This window comes from Ochotona princeps, chromosome 5, assembly GCF_030435755.1.
Source record: "Ochotona princeps isolate mOchPri1 chromosome 5, mOchPri1.hap1, whole genome shotgun sequence".
Lineage (NCBI taxonomy): Eukaryota > Metazoa > Chordata > Mammalia > Lagomorpha > Ochotonidae > Ochotona > Ochotona princeps.
Genome location: NC_080836.1, coordinates 85,610,886 through 85,630,068, shown reverse-complemented (window position 1 = coordinate 85,630,068; position 19,183 = coordinate 85,610,886). Strand labels below are relative to the sequence as shown.

At 35.0% G+C, this 19,183-nt stretch overlaps 1 protein-coding gene across 4 annotated transcripts in view; it reads left to right on the top strand.

The window, feature by feature from the left end:
- ERBB4 (erb-b2 receptor tyrosine kinase 4) overlaps positions 1–19,183 on the top strand; it is a 1,037,128-nt gene that overhangs the window by 356,009 nt on the left and 661,936 nt on the right. For all 4 annotated transcript variants that reach the window (XM_058664956.1, XM_058664954.1, XM_058664957.1 and 1 more), the window contains exon 2: positions 15,393–15,544. In XM_058664956.1, coding sequence (XP_058520939.1) covers positions 15,393–15,544 — 152 coding nt within the window. The remainder of the gene's footprint in view (positions 1–15,392; positions 15,545–19,183) is intronic.

Genomic DNA, 19,183 nt, shown 5'->3' with positions numbered 1-19,183 from the left:
TTTGGGGATTCCCCTGAACAAAATGGAGGAATCAAACATTAACCAAGAAAAGATAGAAGATGGAGTAGATCAATCAACCACCTCAGCTATATGCTTGCAGCGAAGAACTGGACAAGGGGAAACTCTATGATGGACTATGTCAATCAGTGGACTCTGCACCAGTCTCATCGTACCTGGATTGTTGCTGATGATATGTTGGAGCTTCTAATTGATCGAGGTGATGCTCTGCTGGCTCTGCCTTCAAACCTGAGAGGGCGTCCCTAAGAGGCCATTGAACTTGACTGGACAAGTGGGATGCTGGACTCTGTATGGTGTGAGCTTGTAATCAGGGAATCCCAATGGAACTTGAGCTGTGGTTATGCATCAAGGTGAAGGAATTCACCATGGGGGAAGGGTTGGGGGTGAAGGGGAGGAGAATCCCAGTACCTATGAAATTGTGTTATGTAATACAATGTAATTAATGAATAAATGAATAGAAAAAGAAAAAAAAATTCATGTGTCTCTTTTTGCTTTTATTTATTGAGTTTCTGTGATCTATTATTTAAAAACATTTGGTTCTTCTAATGTCTTCCTTGTTTTTTCTAAGACTTTGTAAGTTTCAGGTCTTACATGTATGTCTTTTTTTGCATTTCTTGTTTTAGATGCTGTTTAGTTTGATTCTTCTGCATGGGTTATACATAGTTGTCCCAGCATCATTTATTGAAAAAAAAACTATATTGTTGTTACAATATGAGGGAAAATAGTGCAGAGTAAATTTAGATGAGGAAATCCCCGAGCTTAAGGAACCATATCATGAAAAATAAAAATAAATTAATGAATTTTGAAAAAAGACTGTCCTTTTTTTCCCCAAAGGCATGTTCTTTGTACCTATTTCAGATAAGCTGACTGCAAGTTATTGGGTTAACTTGTGGGATCAGTTTTTTGTACCACTATTCAATCAGTCTTTAATATTAATACCATGCTGTTTTATTTACTATAGCTTTATAATATAGTTTAAAGTTGCCTATTGTAGTGCCTCCAGTTCTTTATGCTTGAGATTGCTTTGACTACTATGGTTTTTCATTAGATTCCTACATTTTAGCTGTATATATGTTAGGTCTGTGAAAAATCACATACCCATACACTACAAATTCTTTTTCTTTTCTTTTGCAAAGCAGAGTGGCAGTGAGACAGATGAAGGGATCTTCAATTCACTAGTTTGCCCTTCAAATACCCACAACAGTGAGGACTGATCCATTTGGAAGCCAGGAATCCACAACTCGATCAAAGTCTCCTACATTGGGTGGTAGAGGCCGAATTACTTGAGCCATCAACTCTTACCTCCCAGGATATCCATTTGCGTGAAGCCAAATCAAAAGTTGAGTAGCTGGAACTCAAGTCAGTCACTTTGACATGGAATGTAGGCATACCAAGCAGAAACTTAACTGCTGTGCTATGTGACTTGTCCTGTCACTGTTACTCTAGTGCGAGTTATCCTGAATCTATAAACTGCTTTGGATATCATGGTCATGTCAATGATATTGATTAACCCATGAATATATGATTTATTTTTTATATTTCTTCAGTTTCTTACATCGGATTTACAGTTTCATTGTGAAAATGTTTCATGCTTCTGGTTAAATTTATGCCTACATATCTCTTTCCTTTTTCATCATGGTTCCCATTCAGTGTAGAGCTATGCTACTGATGTTTGAACACTCAATTTTTATCTGTCATGTTTGCTGTACTTGTGATATCTCTTTTTTTAAAATTTAGTCTTCAGGATTTTCTATATCGTTTGCAAACATTGAGAATTTGACTTCCTCATCTTTAATCTGGAGGTTTTAAATACTTTCTCTTGTCTAATTGCTCTGGGTAGGACTCCAGTCCTGTACTGAATAAACATTAGGATTGATTTCACAGCTGCCACCAGGCTGTTAGCTCCAAGCCTTCAGTTCTTTTTCTTGTCCTGCTTCCAAGCAGCTGGAATCTGTTCTGCTCTCAGCTGGAGATTAGGGAAGGGTTGGTGAAGATAGTCCCATTCCTGGTTGACTACGGAGGGTCCAAATACTCATCCTGCAGTCCAATTTTCAGAAGCAGATCTTGTGGCCCCTATTTCACATTGATTTGTTTTGCCATTGTAGATATGATGTTTAATTCCTAGACTCAGGACTTAGTCCATACTTCCTCTTCCAAGTAGGAGGCAAGGTACTTCTAGGTTGTTCTGCTTGTAGCTGATGCAGGGTAATGCGGGCCAGGGCCTTCCTTCCCTCTTTCCACAGTGAATCTCTGTTTTGTATGTTATAGTAAAACCAGGTGCTATGATCTCTCATTTGGCTTCCTACCTCCTGCACAGGCGATGCTGAGCATAAACAGCGTCTCAAAGTGGCACATTTGTGCAGTGCTTTGCTCAGCCCCACCCTGTTCCCCATTAATGCTGTGCTTTTGTAGAGAAACTATTCACAAAATAAGAAGTGCCACTCTTACACTGGTTAGTTGTTCGGGAGTGTATTATTTAACTTTTGGAATTTCAGATTCCCAATTCACAAAATAGATAAAATAATATTGTATGTTTAATGTGATTACTCTGAGTATGAAATAGTAATGTTAGTTAATACATGTATAGAAATTTCTGGTGTCTCTAATATACATAGAACAGATTATTAATACTAATAATGCTACTTTATATTGAAAAATCGCATAGAACAATTTAACATTAGAAGAGATAAATTACTAATAATTTGAAAACAAGAATACATAATTCATATAGCAAACAGATTGATCTTGATAATAATTTGCCATATATAGAAAATAGATTATTTGTATAAGTACAAACTCATACATACATTACCATAGTTCTATTCTACAGGAAAATGTGTTTGCGTTTGAATTTTGTATAAAAGTGGCTAAGTAAATCTTGCATTCCAGTAGAAAAACATATTCTCTGATGCTTTTCTTGTAGAATATCTAAAATAATGTTTGTCAAGATGTTACATTTTTAAAAGATTTTTTTTGTAAATGCCTTAAAACACCTAGAGATGATAACAAAATGATAATAATTTGGGTTAGCATATCTAAAAATTCTATAATATAAAATGTTTCCTTACACTGTCTCCTTAAAATTAAGGTAACCCTTTTTAAAAACTCTATTGCAAACAGAAATACTTATTATTGGCATAAATTTTGAAATTAGAGATTATAAAAAAGAGGAAAATGTACATCATTCCGAATTCTTTGTATCAAAGAAAATCATTATTTGCAAAATATCTTCTTAAATATTTACTTATTAAAGATTTATTTATTGGAAAATCAGACTTACAGAGAGAAGGAGAGATAAAGAATCCCAGCTTCGGGTGCAGGGTCCCAAGGACTTGGCCCGTTCTCTGTTGCCTTCCCAGACCATAGCAGGGGGCAGTTGGGAAGTGGAGCAGCTGGGATCCATGGGATCCGCCATGTGCAAGGGAAGGATCAATCAGTTAGATTGGATGTTGCAGGTATTGAGTTTACGTATATGTGCATACACATGTTCCAGTGTAGTCTTTGAAATTAAAATAATCTGTTAAATGTACAAATCTATTATGTTGTAAAAAGTTTTCGTAGACTCACGCACTCATATTAAATAAAACATATATATAAGCACTAAATGATTTAACACCACAAGCCCAGCTTTTGTTTATCTTATATTAAAAAGGAAATGATAAAGCATTTATTTGAAACTGCAGCATATACTACAGATTTTCTGTCCGTTATTGTGGGATGTTGAATATTTTCAGTGTCAAATAAAATATGTTTGATACTTGTGCTAATTTGACACTGAATTATTTTGGATAAAATAAGGAACTTTGTAATATATGAAGTATTTTATTCCTTTTTTAAAGGAAAATTATTGGGCCCAGCACAGTAGCCTAGTGACTAAAGTCTTCTTCTTACATGTCCTGGGATCCAGTTTGGGTGCTGGTTTGTGTCCCAATCACTCCACTTCCCATCCAGCTCCCTGCTTGTGGCCTGGGAAAGTAGTAGAGGATGGCCCAGAGCCTTGGGACCCTGCGCCTGCATGGGAGACCTGGAAGAGGTTTCTGGCTTTGGATCTGCTCAGCTCTGGCTGTTGTGGCCATTTGGGGAGTGAACCAGCAGATAAGATTTTTCTGTCTCTCCTCTTTTACTGCTGTTGACATTAGCATAGTACCTGTTGAATAACCTGTCCCCATTCCTCCCATCTGGCTACTCTTCCATCTTCTGATAATCACCATTAGATTCTCAATTTCTATGATGTCAACTTTTTCTGACACCACGTGCAAGTGAAATCACAGAACACTTGTCTTTATGTGTATAGCGTATTTGTTATAATGACCTCTGGTTCTGTCCACATTGTTGCAAGACTTTAATGACTGAATAGTGTTCTCTTGCATACTCTATATGCCATGTTTCTTGTATATGTTTGTCAGTTGACAGACATTTTCTTGGCCATTGTGATTCATGCTTCAGTAAACATGAGAATGCCACAGAATGTTCAACCGTGTAATTGTTAATAAGTTAGAATTAGGGACTTGATTGAAAATCAGCCTTAAATAGAATGGCTTTGAAAGATGTGGTCAGGGCAGTTCTTTATGTCCTGTTTTAAGTGAATGGTGACCTAAGAAAAGAGGTACACAAGCTTGGTTGACTGGATCAGTTATTTGTAGATATGATGTTTATTTGTAGGTATAATGTTTGTTTGTAAGTTCTGCTGAATACTTTCTGTAACACCATATGTTTTTGTGGACCAAGGCTTCCCTGACTATTGCTTCTCACAAACAATATGTGTTAGAACACAAAACAGTGTGTATTTTGTGTGATTACTGGCAGAGGGTGTGTGCTCATTCACATGTTTTGGTGTACAAGATGAACTTTGATTCTAAATTTTGTCCACTGGCAGGGAGTGAAAGAGTGACAAGCACCAACATTTTTAATAACTTAGCTAAATTGGTATGCTACTGTTGTTTCCAAAAAATTTTATAGATGAATTATGTTATCATGTAAAATCTTAAAAAGGGAAAACATGTATTTATTAGTGCTTTACAACTTATTTCAGATCTCAACCTGTTTAATATTTGTTGAAAATGCATGGCAGAACAGATAAATTAATGAAAATTAGTGCTATGCCCTTAACAGATAAATGGATGACAGCGCCTCACAGTGGCTGTCTGCTGATTTAATGATTAGTGGATAGGTGGAAGTTGGTAATAATTTTATGTGTAAGTGTGATGTAAAAATAACCGGCCAATGCCAATAAAAAGGTGTTTCTGAGGTGCCAACTTGCTATTCATCATAGAATATGGATTCTAGTGTAATATAGTTCAATATAGTTTATGGAAAGTTATTAAAAATAAATCATAACATACATTTTATCACATAGTATATGTGAATATTACATGATTTTTGCTGTTTGTTTTTCAATATGATACATCACTAAGAATTATGTTTTAGAATACTCTCAGGTTGATCTCATTTATGTTTATATCCTAAATAATTTACATTTTCAATAGAAATCAATGATTTGCAAATATAATTCTTATTTTTTGAAGATGATCGAGAGTGTAACATTAGCATATTTTGTTTCGCTTGTTTTTAGCAGATCTTCTATATTCAGATTCTACTTTATTCTGAATGAGCAAGTTTGGGTGGATGACTCAGGTCAGTAGGTGGACTGTAGTGTCTGTTTAAAATTATGCATATTCATCACTGAAAACAGACACATGGCTTAGGAGACAGATGGAGATAAAATAAAGCTCATATTCTGATGGCCAAAGCATGTGCCCTAGCATGGGGCTTGTTTCCTTCAGTAGAGAGGTGCCTTCATACATTTAAATAATAGCATCCTTACAGAAGACCAGTAGTCTGTTAGAAAATGTTGTAACAGAATAAGGACCTCACACAGGAGCATGGGGGTGACAACAAGTTCTCTATTTTGCCCATGAGTTTACAGCTTGATTCTCCCTAGAAACGATGTTTTCATGTTATAAACCAAGTAAACATTTACTGAGGAGTAGAAGCAAAAGGGGAACCTCACCCAGAAACTGGTGCAAGAGAAGGAGCAGAGTTTGTTTCATCATGTACTTTTTCTTATCAGTGCTGAAGAAATAGACCTTTCTATGTAAGTATAGCATCATTTAGGAGCATCAGATGCATTTCCTTCTTTCAAGTACCAGGAGAAAATAAGCCTCACAGACTGCCACTCTAATTACAGTGAATGGCAAAGGTCTCCCAGTGCTAAGACATCACAGTCAGGCTGGTTTTATTACACACAAGGGGATGATTGAAGGTATGACAATCTAGGGAAGAAAGATGTTTGCTAATGTTTACATACTTAGCTCCCACTGGCATTTCACCAGCTTGGAGATTTATACTGTCCCTCTTAATCTGAGAAAGTGCATCCCGATTCATGGCGAGACCTCAAGGAGAGCCAGATGATGGGGCAGATGGCAGATGACTAATTTGGCAAGCTTTAATGAGTGGAAATTGTTGGCTTTAATTGCTTGTCAAGTCCAGTACCTACATTAAAGTTAAGGGCCTAAGCACTTCCACAGAAAACAAAATATTAGAAAGTAAACAAGGACTTTCTGTGTATGTGGAGGTGGAGTAGGGGAAGAAGGGAACAGACACTGAAAAGATCCAAGAGGAAATCGTGGCAAGAAAAGTGGTAGGGAGATCACATTCCATCTGTCTATAAACTACAGAAACCAAAAACATAATTTCAAAATTCAGATTTTTCTTTTTTTACTTTCAACATAGGAGTTTCGTAAGATTCTTGTTGAGAAACATAATTAAACATAAGAAAATGATAAAAAAAATTGCAAATAAGCAGTTACAAATCAGTTGTTGATATTCTACCTAACGCGTTTAAAATGTTTTGAAATTGTTTTAATTTTACTCAGTCTTGAAATAGAAAATAGAAAAATCAGACAGGGATAATATTTTATATTTATGAATGTATTAACATGCTATTCAACACAGGTGTTCTGTGTTAGAAAATCATGTGTATATGTATATATGTGTGTATACATACATTATATATGTATGTATATCTGTAATAGTATCTAATTATGAGCTTACTTTCCGTCATACTAAAATCTAGTAATTAAAAAACATTTCAACAATATTTTAAGTAAGTAAAATAGGGAAAATACAGAAGAATTCAGTTTTACATGGATCCACCCAAAACAGAAGAGGTAGTCTATAGATTCATGTTCTGAGCATCTGCAGTATCAGGTGACTTTGTCTTTTCTTGCTACAACTATATTTGCAAAGAGCAGATGTCCTTTTTATTTGGCCCAGGGATTATTCACAGAATGTTTAAGCTAATCTCAGTAGTTTTGATGTTTGAATTCTTTAGGAGTTATTGAAACAAAGATTCATGGAAGACATTATAAACTCACTTTTTCTGGAGGGATGTGTTTTAACTTTTGCATTAGAAGTGTCTTTGCTGACTGTTGCTTCTCAGTGGCACTGAAGTCTGTGATTGAACCAATATTCACTGTTGGATGCCTGCTCTTCCTCTAGGTACTGAACAAAGGAATTGTCTCCTAGGGAGCTTGTGTTCTGATGCATACATACCCTAAGGCAAGAAAACAAGTATGTAACATCACCTCTGTCTCTTAAATCTTGGTTTATTTTTATTTGAAAGGCAAGCTTTCAGAAGCAAGGAGAGACAGAGGTCTTCTATCCACAGGTTCACTCCCCATATCCCTCAATGACTGGAGTTGAACCAATTCAAAGCCAGAATCCTTTCATTCTCCCATGTGGGTACCAGGATCTAAGGACTTGGACCATGCTCTGCTGCTTTCCCAGTTCATAAACAAGGAACTGGACTGGAAGTGGAACACCTGCTAGTGGAACTCGTACCCGTATGGGATATTCACACTGCAGGGCATAATGTAATTTCACATAGTAATGAAACAGGCAAAATGTACAGGGTGTGGTAAGCTGGTACCCATTTTAGATAACATGACTGAGAAGGATTTTTCTCAAAAAGGTGACATGTCAGTAGACCCTTCTGATACAAATTCTTAGAGCAAAGCAGAGTAAGTTTCGCTTTTACTTTAAATGTATTAAAAGCCAAGGGGATTATTATTGTTTTTTAAATTTTAGTAGGGTGATGAAATGAACAATGTAGATTTCAAAAGATAATTTTGGCCTTTTTGTGGTGAATCAATTAACAAGGACGTATTGATTAGGGTTCTCCAGAGCAAGAGAATCAGAAAGATAAACACACATATACACCTCCGTGCATGAACATATCAGACTTTCTTTTTTTTTTTTTTTTTTTTATCTTTTTTTTTTTTTTAATTATTTATTGTTTAACTTTAGTAATTACATTGTATTATGTGACACAATTACATAGATACTTGGGTTCTCCCCACCCCTCCCCAAACCCTCCCACCATGGTGGATTCCTCCACCTTGTTGCATAACCACAGCTCAAGTTCAGTTGAGATTTCCCCATTGCAAGCGTATACCAAACATAGAGTCCAGCATCTTATTGTCCCGTCAAGTTCAACGGCTTCTTAGGTATACCCTCTCTGGTCTGATGACAGAGCCAGCAGAGCATCATCCCAGTCAATTGAAAGCTCCAACATACCATCAGCAAAAATTTACATCATTATGGAATTAATTGACATAGTAATGAGTAACCAATATGTTAAAAGTAAATGCGGGTTCCCAGCCACCTTCTGTGACCACCTCACCTATACTTCAATTTTAGTTTATACACAACATATAACATTCAAAACATAACATGTTATACTTAACATCATATCATCTTAAATTAAGGCAAACATGTGGTATTTAACCTTTTGGGATTGGCTCATTTCCCTTAGCATTATGGTTTCCAGTTTGGCCCATTTGGCCACAAAGAACTGCATTTTGTTTTTTTTAATAGCTGAGTAGTATTCCATGGAGTAGATGAACCATAGCTTTCTTATCCAATCCTCTGTTGATGGGCATTTTGGTTGTTTCCATGTTTTTGCAATTACTGATTGTGCTGCTATGAACATAGGAGTGCATGTTGGTTTCTCATAGAACAAGTGTTCTGGATATATTCCTAGGAGTGCTATTGCTGGATCATATGGTATGTTGAATTTGAGTTGTTTGAATATTCTCCATACTGATTTCCATAGAGGTTGTACCAGCCTGCAGCCCCACCAGCAGTGGAGTAGGGTTCCCTTTTCCCCGCAACCTCGCCAACAAGTGTCGTTGGTGCTTTTATTCATGTGGGCCAGTCTTACTGGCGTTAGGTGGTTCATGGAAAATCTGCATTATTTTTTTCATTCATTTTTTCCATGGACTGTTTTAATTCTTCTTGTGTTTGTGTGTGTGTATTGAAAAACAGATGCTAAAAATTGTCTTGTAAGTAATAACTCGTGGTAGGCCTGTGTTTGGGAGTTAGAAGTCTGGTATAATTCAATTTCTCTTACTGTCCTCATTTTGTAAACAAATGCAGGTCCAGTTTCATAGTCATAATCATTCTAGAGCTATTGGCTGATTTTTCGTGTGATGGTATTGTTAGGGTGTCTTGGATTGGCTTATAATATATTGAAATGAATGGTTTCATTAAAAAACATTTTTATATTTCAACAGACTTCCTTTTTTTAACTGCATAAGGATTATGTAATTTACTTGTCTTTGGATATAAAGCTGAACTCAAAAAAAAAAAAAGGCCGGTGTGGGCAAGTATAGCCATGGTTGTAATCGAATCAATAGTTAACAGAATTATTGGTGATTTTACTAAGGCACCACGTCGAGCTTTACTCCGCTAGTTAAAATCAAAATGAAAACTCTAGGGAGCACATGTAGTTTTAGGATTTTAGACACTTGAACTAGTTTAAGCTCATGGTTGAATGACTTTATAATCGTGTTGGCAAAGGGGACTGAATTTTGTTAAACACGTTTTGGTTGGTGAAAAAGATTTCTCCATTTTGCTTTGATGAATAGGTTTGTGAAATCAATGAAGCTTGATGGTTTGAGCATTGTCTTGTATGCATTGCCTGATTGTAAAATCGATGGACAAATGGAGGTAGTGAGGCCTTCAGTCAAAGTTTCATGTACAGAACTGCAGATCATTGTCACACATTTATCCAAACCAATTCTTTAAAAAAAAATCAAGTCTCGCATGATAAAAGTTTTGGTGAATATAATATTCATTCTAGACCATATAAATCAAAACTACCAAGGAATGCCCCGATGCCATAACATATATTTCCTAAATTAAAAATGTGCCATAGAGCCCCAGAAATTTAAGTATTTGGTAAATAAAATGTCCTGGTAATTTAGGCTTTCTGTTTATTGGAGGATCGTTTTGTTAATTACTACTCCTACGAATACTTATGCAGTGTTGACACCTAATAAAGTATTTTACATTTCATAAAACACAGGTGGTAGTTAGTAAACTATGGAAAATTATCTTGAATTGGAATTCAATTTCTGAATGCCATTAGTAATTATTTTGATGTCAATTAAATGAATATTCAAAGACAATTTGATAATTTGATAGTGTATAAAACTGTATTATTTATAAATCAACAGATATAAAATGATTAGTTATAAACCCATTTTCAAGCACTTTGAAGCTTTTTGTTATGTTAGTATCTGTTGTGGGATGTTTAAGTATATTTCTAAATATCCAGACACTATAAAATGTATGAATGACTGTTGATATTGAAAATTGGCTGTGAATGTAAATCAATTCACATTAAAATGATTCTATGTGAAAAGATAAAGCAATTGAAAAATTGGCTGCCTTGTTTCATTATTTTGTTCTGTATGTGTTAAAATAGCATAGTTTACCTCATGGAAATTATTGATATTATATATTAATAAAAATGTAAAATAAAATAAGAAAAAGTAAATCCATATCATGTTACTTCATTTTCCTGCTGTATAAAAATGCAAAAATACCCCAGATTGCCAGTATAGGAGTATACATCCTCTCCCCAGATTCATTTGAACTTCTATTGTAAAGCTCTGGAACCAATAAATACTATGAAATCTGCTTATTTTTATGATTACATATTGAGTTTTGCAGTCTAGTATTATAGTGTAGGATTTCTTCCTACTGCGTGAAGCTTTTATCCCCTAAGTCACAAAGTGGCATGGGTATATTTCAGTGGTGGTATGGCGTATTTAATATAGATGGATAGCATGTGACTAGCTTCATAGGTAGTTTTATGAAAATGTTTGTCTTCATTGGAATTTAAACTAACTAAAATGGGCATTTTATAAATCAATATAATAGTATATTTTCACAGTATCAAACACCTGGATCTAGAGAAGGTGATGCAGATACACTGTTGAATGCTCCTCAGCCATTTCATGACATCTTCTTTTGTTACACATTGGATGTGACTGTAGACCATTATGCTTGGTAAAAGAAGTTCATCTCAAAAACACAGATATCATATGCAGTGATTGAAATGATGTCTTCAGAAACCAATGAAGTAAAGGAAGGGAAGGGAGGTGTTTGGGCAGAAAGTAGGAGAACATAGGCCTTCTTGGCACTGCAGTCATAGAAACTACCACATGTGTTCTCTTTATATCAAAAACAAAAAACAAAAATTCCACAAGCAATAAAGCAGAAACAATAGACTAAGGTTTTTTCCAAAAAAATCTAATGTATAATGAAAAAAAACCAGTAGATCCTGTACTTTTTCTTGACTGATAAACTATTTATGTGAATCAATTTATTTATTTCTCTTTTTATTAAATATTTATTCGTTTTTATTAGAAAGTCAGATATACAGAAAGGAGGAGAGACAGAGAGGAAGATCTTCCATCCATTAAATCACTCCCCAAGTGGCCGCAATGGCTGGAGCTGAACCAATTCAAAGCCAGGAGCCAGTAGTCTCTTCCAGGTCTCCCACGCGGGTGCAGGGTCCCAGGGCCTTGGGACTGTCCTCCACTGCTGGGAAAGGCCACAAGCAGGGAGCTGGATGGGAAGTGGAGCTGCTGGGATTAGAACCGGTGCAATTATGGGATCCTGGCAGGTGCAAGGTGAGGACTTTAGCTATTAGGCTATCACACCAGGCCCTGAGTTTTTTTTCTTTCGCGTGAAATAATACTGTAATTATCTGCAGCAATGTAGTTTTCTGTGGTTATTAGTTTGTTAGGTTTAATAAAATGGGCATCTTCTTAAGAACCAGTAAAATATTCAGATGACCAAGAATAATTATATACTTTGGTCATGAATTAAGCAGATTCACACAACCAGGCAGGTAGAATTACATGGCATCAGGAACTTCTAACCAGAAGTGCTTTTTACGGGGCATCGTTTTTAGCAGTTAGTACCACCAGCACCTTGATGTTAATGATCACATTGTAATGTGAGAAAGTGGGTTTTGAAAATGCTATTTCCTTATAGCTCACTTCTCAACCATCTTCTGTGTGTGGCTGGTTCCTGTGGTCCAAGACGATGGTACAAGTTTTCGCTTGTGGTGTCTGCTTTCCTGGTAGCAGACTGGAGCAAAGCGTGAGGAAAGGAAGCCGTTCCCCAGCATGTATTTAAAGGAAGGTTTAGGTCGGCGTTACACGTCAGAACTCATTCCCTTGCTCAAACCTATCTCCAAGGAGAGGAAAGAAAGAAAACATTTATTTTGGATGTGATGTGCGCCTCTAAAAATCTTTCAGCCTGTTACTATGGATGAAAAGGAAAATGGGTCTTGGGGATTATTTATGCCTGGGCGACAGCATCCGTTGTCATTCTGCGGAGGTGAGTTCTCAAAGGCAGGTCGAGCCTAGTGAGAGGGAGAGGCAGGAGGAGAGCTTGGAAGTGACAAACTGAGAAGTGTTTTTTGTTTGTTTTCAATTTGGTTAGCGTGGATTTTAGTTAGAAATAGTCTGATGTGCACGATGTATTCTTTTTCTACAGTTGCTACATCAAAGTATTCCACCCTAGCTGGCTCAAAGCAATAGTAATAGTTTTTAATATAGAAATATGCCTCTTTTGAAAATGGTAGGAAAAGATTTATATTCCCAAATTTTAAAATGATGAAACACTCATCTATACCACTCTTTGCCCAGTTAAATATGATTTGACTTTTACTTTACAAATTCTTTTCTCTAAAGTATGCCATGAGCTTATCTGAAATCCTGAATTATTTTCAGGTTGTGGTAAACCCTGTATGTAGGACTTTTTTAAAAGGTTAGTTTCATGGTATAGCATGGTGAGCATTTTCAGCAGATGATTCAGCAAGGGATGCGTATGATGTCCTAGGGATTGCCACTGTGGATCTGTGAGCTACAGCCGGAGCATTTTTCTTTGAAGTAAATACCCCAGAGGTTGTGGAGTGTATTCTTAATGTGATATTTTATGAATTCCATTTTTAGTGATACTGGTTTCCATTTCCCCTGAGTGTGCTGAAAGCAATTAATGTGTTTTACAATGACTTGTAAAGGAACTATTTATAGCCAGTATGATTTCTGTTATCAGTCACTTGAAATATTTAGTATGTTTTTATAAAATCATTTGATATCAGTGTAATTGGCCTACCAAATAAGACATTTCAAATACAGTAGTATTATGCATGGATTTTATGAGAAGTTTTACTAGATATCCTCTAGATTTTCATAAGTGGTTTCATAAATTAACAGTGTCACTCCCACATAAAAATATACCAATAGCAAAGGATTTTGTGAAGTTTCTTGTACAATTTTATGACACCAGTGCCTAAGACTTGTTGTAAGAGATGTATTAGCTAAGGCTAAAACACAAAAGACCACAATACCACTGTAGCTCCTTACAGCCCTGAGAGCTGTCATCCCCTGATCCAGGTGTGTGGGCTTCATTCCCTCTGAACCCAGTGCAACTGACTGCGTGCTTTCCCTTGGCGTCTGGGGTAGCTGTCAATCCATGCTGCTCCTCGACTTTCAGCTGTGCGTCTCCACTCTGCCCTTGTGAGCACTGGGCCTCCCTTTTGGGTATCTTTGTGCTCATGTGATATTTGCCTCTTCTTATTTGGACGTGGTTCTAAACCTGACCTCATCTTAACTTGATTCCATCTGCAAAGACTGTATTTCCAAGACACCTTCTCAGGTAGTGCGAGTTAGAACCTAACATCTCTCAGAGGGGCATCCTTCGATTTATAATAGAGAATTTGTAGAAAATATACTGTTGGATGACCTTTAGAAGGACACATTATACAAACTTTTATTTTGGTTTTCTTCCTATAAGGCATCTGCTGTGATTAGAGAGCCATGTTATCCTTTAATGCTTTTAAATTAAAAATTTTTTTATTGTGGTGTATTGATAAGTCAATAACTGATTATTTTGTGTACCTTTGTAAAAATGTTTTCTTTTTTCTAAACAAACAAATTCTTTTGAATACATACTAGGCATCATGACTTCTTTGCAATTGCTGTTTCTGGCACATATTTTATTACTGGGCTCTATTCCTCATATCTCTGAAACTTATACTTTTATCTTCTCTTAAATTCAGTGTGTATTATTTGATCTACTCAGTTAAGAGTATTTTACAATCTGTACTCTTTAACTTTGCATTCTTTTGTTGTAGGATTCCTAATATAATTGTGTAGTATGCTGCAGAATAGATTTGGTATATTAAGTATTATGTAAGGCAGTATAAAACATGAAAAGCAATACATAAACATCTGATTTGTGAAAGACAAATACTTAAAACAAAAATATATGTGTACCAATATTTGCTCATATAAGAACATATTCATGAACTCTCATAAAGTATGGAACACTATGATAATCAGCGATCTATCATTCCTCTGAACGCTCGTGAATATTCACAGTGATGATCCAGTTGATATCAACATAAGTTGTAATCTGCTGCATTACTCAGGATTATATGTATATAAATAATTCAATGTTAGTGGGTTTTTTTTTTAGTTTTACAAAGCTAGTTCTTTGGACCAAAGCAGTTTTAGTTTTCAAATTTTATTTATTGTTTATTGTAAAATAAGCTATTGTAATTATGTTGAAAATTTGCTCAATTAGAAAAACTTATTATAAAAATGGAATGCCCTTCGCCATCTGAATTTTGATAGATTTACATTTGATTTTTATGTGTTTACGTTTTGATATATTTACACTTATAGAATAATTCTGTAAGAAGTAATTTCAACTCCACTTAAAATGAAATTGAATGTATTTACATGCTATGATTAAAGCAAATGACACTGACTTTTTCTCCCTGCTATGTGTTTTTGTGGAATCCATGCCTTTTTACTCTCTGTAATAAGCCTGTGCAATTTAGAAACATATATGTATTTATTAGTCTGTGGGCCTATGATTCTTAAGGTATTTGAAAAAACTTAATTGGGTTAGATTTGTGAGATAATCAGTCTTTAGAGAAGTATTCTTATTTTGCTTGATACATGAAGATTGTGTGGCTTAACGTTATCTTCTTGTCTTTGCAGTGTGTGCAGGAACGGAAAATAAACTGAGCTCTCTCTCAGACTTGGAACAGCAGTACCGAGCCTTACGCAAATACTATGAAAACTGTGAGGTGGTGATGGGCAACCTGGAGATTACCAGCATCGAGCATAACCGGGACCTGACCTTCCTGAGGGTAAGGCTGCCTCTCTTTCCTGTATTTCTTTGTGAGCAGGTGATGGTGTCATGATGTGTAAACAGAGACCCGCTTGCTTCTACCAGTAACTACGCCCTGGTGCCTGGCAGGGAGCATGACTGAAGGCAAAAGATAAGGAAAGCTACAAGAGCAACTCTCTTAGAATGACTGACACCCTAAATTTAGAGCAATTGCCTAAGATTGATAAAAGCAGCTGTCAGGGTGTGCACATAACTTCTCACAAGTCTGTCTTTCTCTGACAGTCTGAGGACTGGAAGAGCCAGGGGACCAATCAAAGCAGAATCGGTGCCCTTAGCCAGTCATCTCCTGTTCTGCCTCTGTGGGCTTTTCAGGCTATTGCCTGTTACCATAGGCAGACTAGATCTGTATCCAAAATGATGTTGATAATCATGATGCTTATAAATCTGTTTCAGAAAACCAGCACATCACTGAAAATAGATTCAAAGGAAATCACAAGTGCTTACATGAGCATGTAGTAATAAATGCATGCATAGAAACACAAAGAAATATATAGATGAAGTAATCTAGACACACCCAGTCCTTGTGGAAGAGTTAGCTCTCTTTCCTTTTTCTGACTACTCAAGGTACCAGGGTTAACTCTTAAGCGTGTTGCTTAAATTTCGCTTCAGTGGAGTAGGTGTAGGAAAATCTGAACTTCAAAGGTACTTTCAGATAAAGATGTAGACTTGCCCAACTAAGAACATACTTTTTTTATAAAAGAATTAAGATAAAATAATCGCATCTTAAAATATACTTGAGTTTTCCAGTAAAATTTACATACTTCTCAGGAACTTTGCATATTATAAATCAAAATGAATATGTTCTAGATATTAATATGATAAGCTGCTTAGTAGTTAATAAATTATTTGGAGAATTATGATAGTCTCATTAATTCTATAGCTATTTATGTAGCACTAATGTATATTTAAAACTGAACATAATTAATACTTCCAGTATTAGTATCAAATACAAAAAATGAATATCTCCATATATAAAAATCATTGTGTGACTTTAATTTTTTTAAAAATGACTCATTATGTTTACTTATTAATGGTATTGTTTGGTTGTAAGAGCTCTCTTTCTGCAAATATGTGTTAAAACTTATTAATTATGATGTTTAGTGATGAATTTGTTTAACAAAAATGTACAGTAAAAGTTATCTGGATCTAAAAATGGGAATGCTTTAATAAAACCTAACGCATTTTGAGTGACTCTTTGGAACATATGTGTAAGAAAATAATGACTAACAATGGGTATAGGCCAAGAAAATAAGGCAATCGATAGTTTGTAAAAAGCTTTGATTTTTCTCATATTTTCTTTTATTATAATGGAACTGCAAATCATTGGTCATGGAATAGTCATGAACTTCATGAATGGACAGTCTACACATTGCATAACACGAAAATGATTTGCTATAACTTTAAAACTTCAAAACTCTTAAAATATTACTGAAGTTACAAAATGGAAATGATGAGAAGTAGAGTTTAATCAATTATTGACATTAGGAGTGCATAAGTAGCCTATATACATCTGAACATATGGTTTATATCATTGGATATTCCAGATTATGGGACCATTTTGAACTAAAACTAGGCTATAATATTGAACACGTTTGGAAAATTGTAACAGCAATTCAAGGTTTCTACCTTAAATAGAAAATATTCTTTTAAAATAGCTGCTAGTTTGGGGCTTGGCAGTGTGGCCTAGTGGCTAAGGTCCTCGCCTTGATCCCATATGGCCTCTGGTTCTAATCCCAGCAGCTCCGCTTCCTGTCTATCTCTCCTCCTCTCAGTATATCTGACTTTGTAATAAAAATAAAATAAATCTTTTTTAAAAAATAGCTGCTAGTTTGAATGTAATAGTTCTAACTCATATTAGTGCATGCATCTCTTTATGTATATACTGTTTGTATGTGCGTGTGTGCGTGCTTAGAGATAATTTTAATTGGGTTTATCTTTCTTACTGACAACATTGTGCTTCGTACACATTTTGTCCTTTAGGAAGTATTCGTTCCCAATCCTAACATATTTAATTCATATTTAATTCTGTCAACAAATGGCCTTTGCCCAATTATACATTAATGAGAAATTTATAATTTTTGCCTTGAACAGTATTTTTTACAGCATTTGGATGGTTATGTGTATGATATATGTATATATGTATATATACATACATGTAATATAAAAGTAATATTTGTATTATACTTGATAAAACGTAAGAACCTAGAATCAATATAAAAGTGTAGTTTTATATTAATAATAGCCATGCATACTTTGCAAAGAAAGGAATGGCTATTTCTTAGGGATCCAGGGAAGGTTTCCTCAAAAGAAGTGGTTTATTTTCCTCAGGAGAAAATGATAGATACTTGCAAGATATACCCTGGAAGAAGACATGTCATGGGGTATCCCTACAGGAAGGCCCTCATTTGCAAATGCCAGAAATATATTACCTGCACAGTGGCTTAACATCCAGGTGTACACAGGCAAATAATATACATGTTTTTCTGAATGTGCAAGCTGCAATGAATTTAAAGAGAAAGTTTGGGGATGCAATAAAACTTTGTTAAAATATAATGAAGAACCCAATACTATAAATAGATATTTAGAAGATGAGAATTTCCAAGTAACATGTTAATATTTTTGGATTATATAAAATGATCAAGAGAAATTGAAAAGAATGACATCATAAGTGCCAATGACAGAACACTTTGGAGTACCAGAGGTGTTACTTGGTGAGCCAACATGCATCATATTCTGATTTAACTTTAAATATGTCTCATATTATTCACTTATTTAAAAGGCAGAGAGAAGGAGGGAGACAATTATAATTTTCCCCTTCTACCTCACTATTTGAGAAAACTGGCAAGAAAGAATTGCCAAAATTAAAATCATACTTAAAATGTGTGATCATTAACTTAGAAGAAATTTTATCTTCAAGGAATGTACCAATTGAGTAAATAAGAATTAAATTAAGATAGCCCACACTGACTTTTTGTTTAATTTCTTTTTCTGTTTGATCTTTACCCAAAATTGTTTCTGTTATCAAATTGTATATTTTCTGTATTTAGATGACGGTCTCTTAGTTGGATGAAATGGAGAGTATGAAAAACAAAACAGAATGATCTTGTAAAACACGCCATGTGGGCCACAGCAGACATCCTGGATTAAGTAGAGTTTTCAGTGGTTTGCTACCTTCTGAAAGCTGTTTCTGATACTGTTAAACAGAAACAGATATGCAGTTTCTCATGTATGTTTTCTAAGTAAAATTTCCATTTCAGTTTTAAAAATTTTACTTTAAAATTCGATTTTGTAGTGAACCTAATCATAAACTTTGTATTGGATGTGAAAAAAGCTTTAAAGTGTCTATCTGGATTAGGAATGCTTTTTCCATAGAGGTTAAATACCATTTAATGTGAAAGTACACACTAACTCAAAAATTTGATGCTATTCATTAACCTTCTTTGCTATGGATGACACCTCCTCTTCTCTAAGATGCATCTAAAGATGAATTTGTCATTGTATTTTATTGGACAGTTACTTAAATATCTTTAAAACATGCTTACTAATCATTTATATGATATTTTAAATAAAATCAAATCAAGTATTTTTTTTGGTCTAA